Source organism: Uloborus diversus, chromosome 2 (genome assembly GCF_026930045.1).
Source record: "Uloborus diversus isolate 005 chromosome 2, Udiv.v.3.1, whole genome shotgun sequence".
NCBI classification, from domain to species: domain Eukaryota; kingdom Metazoa; phylum Arthropoda; class Arachnida; order Araneae; family Uloboridae; genus Uloborus; species Uloborus diversus.
The window spans coordinates 1323317-1334945 of NC_072732.1; the positions used below are offsets into that span (position 1 = coordinate 1323317).

An 11629-nucleotide genomic window follows, 5' to 3' on the forward strand; every position below is an offset into this window, starting at 1 on the left:
GAGACATAAAATGGATAAAATATTTTCTGTCTTAAAATTGCTGTCATACAAATATTACAGATATTTGGTTAGAATTTTAACCGAATATTCGGTATTCCAAAAATATGTTGTTTGGTGCATCTCTATATTGTATTGTCCAACTATTTAGTACTCTTAATAAAAATACTTGTTTCCCCCTTGACCAATATTTCAGGTGTGTTCTTGTTAAAGGGTATATCAACTCGACACAGTAATCAAGAAAATTCAGTTACAGTAGAAAACCGTTATAACGCACACCTTGGGACCAGAGCTTTTGCGGTATATAGATCATTTCACAAATTTTGAAACTAATATTCAGAATATATCTATATATTAGCACTTCAGAATGAGTTTTATCTGCAATGAGTATTAAAGCACCAAATTAGTTATTCACAAATAAATATGTTTCACAATCAAAATCCTGCACTTCTGCTAGCTTCATGGTTTGCAAAACAGCTGCATTTTCGAGAGCCATCTGGAATTTTCTGTTTACTACGAGTACTCATTTTCAACTTAAAAGCTTCAAAATAAGATGGAAAGATGAAAAACTTTCAAAATTAAATTTGCCTAACAATTTTTATGTTTGCAAAGCAAAACAGGGGTATATTTTATACTTCAAAACCTATTGTTTACTTCTGAAAAGTAGTGCAGTTTATAGAGAATCGCGTTACACAGGTTGGCCTTATAACGGTCTTTTACTGTATTACGAATTTACTATGATTTAACAAAAATTGAGAATCATTGGTTAAGTATATTTCATTTTGCAATTCTCAATTGCAACAAACACGGTAACCTCATATAAGTAAACAGTTAATATTCAAGTTGATTCAATCTTCATCGATTTTTTTAAATTACATTGTGCCGAGATTCTAATCTTTACAAACAAAATTAAACTACTTACTGTTCTCTATGTGCTTGAGCTTCATGCCCCTTCCTTTCTTTATTTGGAAATCCAGGCCACGAGGTCGCTGACATATTTTCTTTACTTTAGCTGAAATGAGGAAAAGATATCTTAGAGACTGGCCAACCCCAGGGTGGTTAATCATGTAAAAATTTTCAGTGGAGAATAATATAAAAGTAGAACATTGATATTAGTTCAGTTTCCAAAAATTAATTTCTAAGTCATAACCCACAAAGAAGAATACTTAATGATGTTCTGCAGCGTAAAACCATCCAATACTTTCTTCTATATATTAGATATAGAAGAAAGTAAAAATACACATCCATATCATACAGATTCAATCTTAAATACTTCAAAAAGAGGTATTTTAATTGCTGCTAAGGAGGCAAAAATATAACTCATTCTACTTTGTGCAGAAAGGGAGAGGAAGTAAAAAAAGTAAGTTTTTCTACTTCAGAGGCGCATTAAACTCATTATTGATCGCAATATGAAAGAAAACAATACATAGGAAAGAATTTTTTCCTCAGTATCAACTCTCACTTGACATTCAAGCAGGGTTGGCAAGTTTCTGCCGAGGTGGTTAAAACCACTGGTAGAAACCGGTTAAAACCGGCATGGCAAAATCCACTTTCTGCCACATTTGTGGCAAAAACTCACAAAATGACAAAAAAAAAAAACATTGACATACAATAGAATTCCAATACATGGAAAAAATATTAATTTGCTAACCAAAACACAATTGAGAGAATTACAATATTATCACAATTCAAAATCAAATGCTACATTGTTTGGACCCTGCACTTGCCTCATAGAAAAGGTGGTTTCTAAAATCTAAACAGTTTCTCGATTTAATATGCACAAATGAGAAACTTTAGAATATGCTTGCAACAGAAGAGCGAGCATGCAATGCATCGAGGAACAAGCAATATTCGTGAAACTTTCGTCTATTGTATGTTTTTTCTAACTGGTCCACCGTGCAGTAACTGGGGTAGTGGGAAAAATTAGACTGGAAAAATGAGTTTTGAGAAATGGGGCCAACTTGTTTTGCAAAGCTGTGACATTAGGTACAAAATCGACGTTAATATTTGCATGTAATGTTCTGGCACTCTCTTCTTGAAGCACATGATAATTTCAATCACAAGCAATTTAGATGATTTGTGTAAACGAGCAAATTGCAATCAGTAGTGCCTGTTTAATTCTGTATGTCACTCCTCTTTCCGATATGGTCTTTCGTCTTTTGGTAGATTCATCCAAATATAAAAGTTTCCTTTCCGAACTAAATCAAGGGAACTAGCATACGATTTTGTTGTTTAAATGATGAAATGAAGTTTAACCTTTTAGTTTACTTAAACATCATTTAGTAGTTACTTAAGTTATTAAAGACGCTTTTAAGTTTTTGCCGGTTTTTACCGGTTATAACCAGTTTCTGCCACTGGCACGGCAAAAACTAGTTTCTGCCGGCAGAAAGCCAACCCTGCATTCAAGTGAAAATAAAATAATAGTTTAAAAAACTAAAAAAACACGCTTTCGTAGCAAAATGAACTAAAAAGCGAAAAATAATCTTTGGAAGATAGTAGTTGACCAATCACATAATTTTAATGTAATACAAAAAAGCGTGGGGTGCTGTCTATTTACAATTTTGCTTGGACAACAAATGGAAGAAATTCAAGACAACTGATAAGCCCCCCATGCTTTTTTGTATTACATTAAAATTAAGTGATTGGTCAACTACTATCTTCCAAAGATTATTTTTCGCTTTTTAGTTCATTTTGCTACGAAAGCGTGTTTTTTCAGTTTTTTAAACTATTATTTTATTTTTCTGTTTTTTAGTCTTATGTTGGAGAATTATCAGACGACGAAATTATTTATAAAACGAGTTTGAGGTAATTGCATGAATTAGAGGATAAATGAGTTACATATACAGTCGGACCTCTATATATCGAAGTAGCAAATTGCCGGGAAAAAAATTCAATATATAGAAATTTCGATATATGGAAACGATCCTATTTTATCATATAAAAGTATCCTAAAACATTAAAATAAAAGCTAATTTTCTTGTATGAATTCCAATTTCTAATTTATACGAGCATTGGATCAAATGAAAGTTAATGATTTTAAAATTAACAGAAATTACATTTTTACATCAACATACATCCTCATATTCTTCGGCAATTCAAATAAATATTAAAGGGAGCAACTTTAGGAAAATAGACATTAAGCAAAATTCATATTCATATAGATACTACCTTATATAAGAATAGACAGTGTTGCATAATATAGACGAACACGTGAACGGAGTTCGGACATTTTTGGCTCTGAAGAAATTTTTCTCAAACTGCTAATGTTAATTTAATTTTTTTTTAAAGAGAATTTTTAAAAAAATAAGTTTATTTCCATTGAAGCCTTTCTCCAAAAGCCTTTTAAAGCACATAATTGTTTTGGCAGTTTTCTTCAGTTGGTGAAAAATAAGCATAAACTATATGTTATTGTAAAAAAAAAAAATTAAATGATTTAAAGCTTTTTTTTTTTTTTTGGCCTCTTTCATATTTGAATATAAATTTAATTTTTTATTCAAGGGTAAGTTAGGCAAAATAATTATTTGCAGAAAATTTTCCAGTTAGGATTTGTGTTCGCAGAAACTTTTCATTTTATCTAAGTCTGGGAATAGATACCTTACTGTTGCTGTGAGATGACGCTATATTTTAATGCATACAGTCATCTGTTAAACGGTATGCATTAAGATGCCGTTTAACAGATGTGTAAATGTTCTAATGTATTGAACCCGTTCTGGCACAGTGGTCACAAAAATGGGTTTCAATTTAAAAACTTTCTCTTTAAAACCACAAAAATTGCTTTATGGGTAGTATTTCCTTCTCTTTAAGGGTCATCGGTGGCAGCAGTAAACAAAAACGACTTTTCCTTGCTTGTTCAGTTTCAAATCAACCTACTTTTTAAACTCAAAAAAGGGAAGTTTTTGAAAGATTTTAAAATTTTTGTTTTGTGTTAAATTGTAGACAATTTTTCTTCACTTTCCTTGAGGTATTTTTTCATATTTTTGCAAAAGATTTAAAGTCATTTTTACATAGTGATGTAAAATACCCGGGTATTTATTTTTAGGGGTAAATACCCAGGGTATATACCCGGGTAAATACCCAAAATGGGTAAATACCCGGGTATTTATTTCAAAAATTTATATTCATCTAAAATACTTTTCTGTATGTATTCCATTATGTATATATACAACCAACCATATACAAAACAATAAATTTTTGCCCAAAAATTGTATTTTGATCACATATTTAAAGAATTATTGTGTGAAACAGCTTAGCAATCTAATATGATATTCACATTAAATGTGTTGGATATGCCTAATCAATGTTGATTGCCAAATTTCAGATATAAAAAGCCATTCTACAAAAAGAAAAAAGCTTAACTGGTTACAAAAAAAAGCAAACATCAATTTTTTAAGGTCCTAGTCTTTTATAACCCAGTAATATGTCCCTGCATGACATCAAAATGTTACGAAATGTCGCTCAATTTATTATTACAATTTATTTACCTATATCTTATGCGGAAATTTCCTCCAAACTTAGTTCAATTGTTCAGGTGTATTCTGTATCACATACACACATATATACACACACACACATAATATACATAAAAATTTAAAATTTTTAATCTTTTATTTTAGGGTTTATGTTTAAAAAAGATAATAGTCACCTTTTAATACTACCTAAAAAAATTTTGCAAAATGCACAATTACTAGGGGATTTACCCTGCCTTCGGATAAATACCCAAAAAAATATTTACCTTCCCACCCTACAGGGGAGCAAATGCAAATGAGCAAGGCAACAGAAAAGAAAATTTTGCTTTTTTTTTTTGTTTATTAATGTGAAAACTGTTTCTATATTTTCCATGATATCACTTAAATATCAATAAAATAAATAACACCATAGTTTCTTAATAACTTCTGTTTATTCTTCCAAACATCCCTCATGCTTCCTTTTTTTTTTCATTTTGGATATGACTAACCTAGATTGTGATTTTGAAATCCTGAAGTTCATAATGAATTGCTTATACTTCTCCAATTATGACATTGAAAAGAAAGGTTCTTTGGTTCACGATATGTTTCTTTCATGATTTCATCAAGTCTTCCAATAAAAAATATTATAAACTGTGTAATACATATGTATATATCAGTTTTACCAATTATTTCATATTTAGATTTAAAAAAAAAAAAAATTCTCATTCGCTTTTTTGCATTTTTTTATTAAATACCCAGTTTTTGGGTATTTAACCAGGCCTTGGGTAAATACCCAAAAAATATTTACCTACCCGCTGGGTATTTACCCGATCCACATCACTATTTTTACATAAACATGTTTTTCCCCGAACTAGAGCAACGAAATGGAGACACCACCCACCCAGGTCCCAATATATATTTCACCTCTCATTTTAAAAATCTCGGGCCCACTTCAGGCCCGGGCCAACAGGTATCCCTTCTCTCTCCCCCCTCCCTGTGTACACCCCTCAACATAACAATATGCTTAAAAGAAATAGGAGGCTTTTTAGCAGTAAGTTTAAAATGGGAGGCTCTTGTTCTTAATGTCTTTTCTAGTCAAAGAAATGTCAATTTTGCCAATAAATGAGTAAACTTCCTCTTAATAGTTTCAAAAGAATATCAAAATTTTGAATAAAAGAGGATAAAACATTAATAGCTTTACAGACCAATCGACTGGTTCGTTGACTACTTTTATGGTTCAGGACAGAGAGAGAGAGATCACCCATTTTAAACTCTACTATTGCATATAAATAAACAGTTAAAATTTATAGCATGAAACAAAATATAGTAAGAAACTTACAAGAGCTGGGTTGAGGTTCTTCTAAATCAAAAAGAACCTTTTTCTTACGTATTCTTTTCTCATTTGTCACATTTTCTTGAAGAATTGTTGCAGCTAAATGTTTAGAATTGAATAAGCAACGTATGCTTTTTGGGGATTTCAACTTGCTGTCAGAGGAAAAATGGCCCATGCTCATGATGGGTAATGTCTGCACGAGAACTTTAGGTTCCTCTTCCACAGGTTTAGGTTCTGGAGTGAGGCAAGCATTTCTTTCAAGTGCCGAAGGGCAATCTGTCTCACATCTCTCAGACTCCACCTCAGCAGGTTTAGGTCCTGGAACGAGGCAAATATTTTGTCCAAGTGACGAAGTGCAACTAGTCTCACTTTTCTTAGGTTCCACCTCAACAGGTTTTGGAATGAGGCAAATATTTTGCCCAAGTGCAGAAGTGCAACCAGTCTTACTTTTTTTAGGTTCTGCCTCAACAGGTTTAGGTCCTGGAATGAGGCAAATATTTTGTCCAAGTGCCGAAGGGCAATCTGTCTCACATCTCTCAGACTCCACCTCAACAGGTTTAGGTCCTGGAATGAGGCAAATATTTTGTCCAAGTGCCGAAGTGCAACTAGTCTCACTTCTCTTAGGTTCCACCTCAGCAGGCTTTGGAATGAGGCAAATATTTTGCCCAAGTGCAGAAGTGCAACCAGTTTTACTTTTTTTAGGTTCTGCCTCAACAGGTTTAGGTCCTGGAATGAGGCAAATATTTTGTCCAAGTGCCGAAGTGCAACCAGTCTCACTTCTCTTATTTTCCGCCTCAACAGGTTTTGGAATGAGGCAAATATTTTGCCCAAGTGCAGAAGTGCAACCAGTCTCAGTTCTCTTAGTTTCCACCTCAACAGGTTTTGGAATGAGGCAAATATTTTGCCCAAGTGCAAGAGTGCAACCAGTCTCACTTCTCTTAAGTTCCGCCTCAACAGGAATATTTTGCCCACCTGCAAAAGTGCAACCAGTTTTATTTTTCTTAGGTACCCGCCTCAACAGGTTTAGGTCCTGGAATGAGGCAAATATTTTGTCCAAGTGCCGAAGTGCAACCAGTCTCACTTCTCTTAGGTTCCACCTCAGCAGGTTTTGGAATGAGGCAAATATTTTGCCCAAGTGCAGAAGTGCAACCAGTCTCACTTCTCTTATTTTCCACCTCAACAGGTTTTGGAATGAGGCAAATATTTTGCCCAAGTGCAGAAGTGCAACCAGTCTCAGTTCTCTTAGTTTCCACCTCAACAGGTTTTGGAATGAGACAAATATTTTGCCCAAGTGCAAGAGTGCAACTAGTCTTACTTTTCTTAGGTTCCACCTCAACAGGTTTAGGTTCTGGAATGAGGCAAATATTTTGCTCAAGTGCAAGAGTGCAACCAGTCTCACTTCTCTTAGGCCCCACCTCAACAGGTTTCGGTTGGGGAACGAGGAAAGTGTCTTGGTCAGATAGCACAGCGCAATCGGTCATAGTCTTCTTTGGCTGTCCCACCTCTGTAGGTTTAGTTTCTGGAATGAGGAAAGAACTTCTTGCAAGCGTGGAAGTGCTATCAATCTCGCTTGTCGTTGGGTCTACTCTTACAGATTTAGGCTTCAAGATTGATCGGGGATGCGCAAGAGTACAGTCAGTTTTGCTTTTGAGATTATGTTGTTCTTTTGCTGCATAGTACTGCTGCAGCATGCTGGATTCTTCTGCCGAAAATTTCCTCAGCAAAAAACCTTCCCCAGACATAATTTGTCTCACCATTTTAGGAGGTACCAGTGTTCTTTTTGAATTACAAAACTGTGAGTGATTTGCGTTAGAAATAGGTGGGATGTTTTCATTCAGCTTGCGAATTTGTGAATCACTAGGATTAGTAGTGGATGAAATGGTTTCATTCAATTTATGAATTTGTGAATCATTAACATTAGAAGTAGATGGGTTGGTTTCATTTGATTTGTATATCTGTGAATCATTAATATGAGATGTAGAAGAAATGGTTCCATTTAATTTCAAACTTTCTGAATCATTAGCATTAGTGGTAAAGGGGATGGTTCCTTTCAATTGGCAAATTTGTGTATCATTGGGATTAGCAGGAGATGGAATTGGTTTATTTAAATTGCATATTTGCGAATTACATATTGATACGTTGATTTCTTTTGAGTTACAACCTTGTAAACTGTCATTTGAAGCAGACAGGATGTTAACTTCTGAGCTGCTAGCTTGTGATTTAGCAGCATTAGATATATTGATTTCTTTTAAATTACAAATTTGTGAACTACTTACATTAGATGTTGATACTGAGGCTTCTTTTGAGCTGTTGATTTGTGAATCATTAGCAATAGATACAGATAAGTTGATTTCTTTAGAATGGTTAATTTGAGAATCTTTTGGATTAGGTGATGACATGAGAGTTTCTTTTGAGTTGCTGATTAGTGATTGACTAGCAATAGAGACATTGATTTCTTTTGAATTACTAGTTTTTGAATCATTAGCATTGGAAGCAGAAATTAAGGCTTCTTTTGAATTGTTGATTTGTGATTCATTAGCAATAGAGACATCGATTTCTTTTGAATTACTAGTTTTTGAATCATTAGCATTGAAAGCAGAAATTAAGGCTTCTTTTGAGTTGCTGATTTGTGATTCATTAGCAATAGAGACATCAATTTCTTTTGAATTACCAGTTTTTGAATCATTAGCATTGGAAGCAGAAATTAAGGCTTCTTTTGAGTTGCCGCTTCGTGAATCATTTCTATCGAAAGCACACGGGACAAGATCTTTTGCTTCGCAAGAATCATTAACAGTTGAAACAGACGAGATAGTTCCATTAGAATTGCCAATTTGGGAATCCTCCATACCAGAAAGTGTATGGGTTTCTTTAGAATTATTCATTCTTGAACTGTCATCGTTGGAGGAACGTACGATTTCTTTCGATGCTGGACTCTGACATTCACGATTGAAAATAGGTGTAGCTGGTTGTTGAGGGCTGATAATTGGTGAAGAATTAACACCCTTTTCTTTCGGATCGCAAGTTTGCGAGCTGCAAGGACTAGAATTTTGTCCGTCCCTAAATAAGCTATATTTTAGGTCGGGACATAATCCAATTACTTCGACATTTTTTTCCATGGCACAAACCATATTGATTTGCTCATTCAGTATCTCAACCAATTTCGATTCAATGCTCAACGGCATTTCATGCTCGTCGATTTCCGGAAGGGGCTTTTTAGAACTTTTATTCGACTCTACATCATTGGGTAAAACATTATAGCTACATTTTTTCAACTGATTTTCTTTTGAATTGTAATTATGGTCTCTTTCAGAAACACGGGAATGTATGTTTGCTTCATCAGAAGATTCACCAAAAAGCTCTTTAGCACCATTAAAATTCGAAAAAGTCTTAGCGTGTACGAATATCACTTTCTTCGGGTTAGTATCAATATGAGATTCTTGATTTCCATCATGAGAAATATTCTCATTACTAGCATCTTTACTCCTCTGAGACTTTGAAATAGAAGAATTGCAGTTTGTATCATTAGGAAGTAAGCATTTTGAACGAACAGCTTTCATATTTCTATTGCAATTTCGTTTATTTTTCATCTTCAACTTGGACGATGCAATATTTTGTTTGTCAGAGACAGCTTTCAACTCCAATGCTTTGTTCTTATTCAAGTCATTATCAAAGGATTTTTCTTTCATGTTTTCATCTTCATCCTCGGTGTCACGTCTGGGAAAATTTTCATTATTTGTGACAGGTTCAGGGTCGGCAAGGGGATCAAATATCGAGTTAGTTTCAGTTTTGGAGTGCATGCATTGTTCTTTATTTAATGGTTCAGAAACGGAAATAACCAAATCCTTCAAGACATTCTTGACGTCATTGGTTGAAACAGAATCGGTCGCGGGTCTCGCCAAGTCTATTTTCATTTCGTCGTCCGAAGAATTGCAACTTTGAGCATCGTCGTTAACGTTCGACGTGACTCCCAAATTGACGACCACCGTGTTGTATAACGGAACGGATTTGCTCTCGTAATTATCGATCGCTAAGTTCCTTTTCTTCGAACCGAATTCGTTTTCTTTGGACGACGAGCTCCTCTTGTATCTCAGCATTTGCTTGGGGTGCGGATTGGATCTAATTGTTTTGGGAAATGCTTCCGAGTCACACTTTTTTGCTTTGAAAATATCACGTTCCAAATTATCAGCCAAACGGACCGTTTCAGAGTCGACACATTTTTCCGATGATTCAACTTTTGATTCGCCGTTCTGAGCAGGAGCGACATCGCTTTTGGTAGTATCATCGCTACTAGTGTCGCTTTTCATCACTTCGGGATAAACACTCTCGGAGTTTTCTCCGGCAGAGTCAATCGCAATGTCATGTATCGGACAAACACAATAACTCGCATCGATACTACGGATGAAGTTGCAAGACGAACTACAGCCCGTACGAGGTTTCTTCGAAACCGGAAACGGATCGTTCGGAACGAGTACTTTGCTTTCAACGTCATGACTTGCCGTAGTAAGATTTGTGACGGCTGGTAATACTCGATTACCGTCATTTGATTCACGACCATTGTTTTCGTCGACCATTCCACCACTGCCTCGAAAGGATGAGGACTTGACGGCCTGTTCGGCATTTCTGAAATATCTACACAGGACATCTACGCTACTCTCACGCTTTTCCTCATTCATGTTGACATTTTAGGCAGGATCTACAAACCGCTTAGAAGTGAATATCCAGCTTTCAACCAGAGAAATCAATCAGAGTTACGCGATCTCACACAAATCATCCATTTTTGCAGCTCTAGAGTACTCTCATAATAGTTCTGTTCTTGATTTATAATATAGTTTTGAAGTAGGAACAACTAATATTCAATTTAAAAGCAATAACTTCATAGATGACAGCTGCTAAGCATTATTTCAAATCATTTTTTCTCAATGTAAACTCGATTAGAACCTTTAAAGTTTTTGATGCAAAAAATTTAATATATAGATTTCAGAACAATGATACTATATAAAGAAACGCAGGATTTCTTCGAATAAAACAGGATTTTTAACAAATTTACATTTTAATCACTTACATAAGGATATGAAAAAAAAACTTCCCATCACAACATTGCCGGTAATAAAACAAATTCAGCATTTAATTATATTATTAAACGTGTTGGGACAAGCGCTTGAAGGAAAATTACATCAGCCCCTTTCAAAACAAATGAGCGTCTAAAAGTACCACAGAGCAGCAAGATGCTCTCTCCCCATTGGCTCATCACGCTCCGTCAAAACACCGAACCTCCAGAATGGGAAACTTCTCTCCACTAGATAGTCCCGAAAGAGAAAAGGAAAGTTTAATTTTTTTTCTATTTATTTGTTTTAACGATGTAAAAAAAAGGGAAGATTTCGGTAATTGGGAATCTGGCGATCTTTCTTCATTGGCGTCAATTTTTGGCTCCAGCGCCTGCGCGAGAGGTATAAATCTAAACAAAGAGACTGGAAACACCTATTCACATAGGGTTACTATAAATCAGCAGGGTTACCAAAATAAAATTATTTGCGCCAAAAATGATATGACCGCGCCAGATTCCCAATTATCGAAATATCCCCAAAAAAATGATAAAAGGGAAGTACTTTGATATACCCCCCAAATCGGAAATTTGGCGACTTTCTTTTTCTCGCCAAGCAAAATACCTGTTTTGTTGCCACAAAACTTTTTAAAAAACACTCAAAAAATTGTACAAAATACAAGAAAATACTAAATTTGGCAACAGCAAAAACCTAAAAGCTGAAAAAAACCTAAATTGGCAACACCAAAACAAGATACAGCAACCCTTAGAAGTCCGTAGGGAGTGCCAGATTTGGCGCGTAATCTTTGGGGG

General features: G+C 34.8%; 1 protein-coding gene across 1 annotated transcript in view; it reads right to left on the reverse strand.

The window, feature by feature from the left end:
• Positions 1–1000, reverse strand: part of LOC129216849 (uncharacterized) — an 89082-nt gene extending 88082 nt beyond the window's left edge. Inside the window, exon 1 of the mRNA XM_054851061.1 lies at positions 920–1000. Within this exon, the coding sequence (XP_054707036.1) occupies positions 920–944 (25 nt within the window). The 5' untranslated portion in view covers positions 945–1000. The remainder of the gene's footprint in view (positions 1–919) is intronic.
• Positions 1001–11629: the final 10629 nt, after the last annotated feature.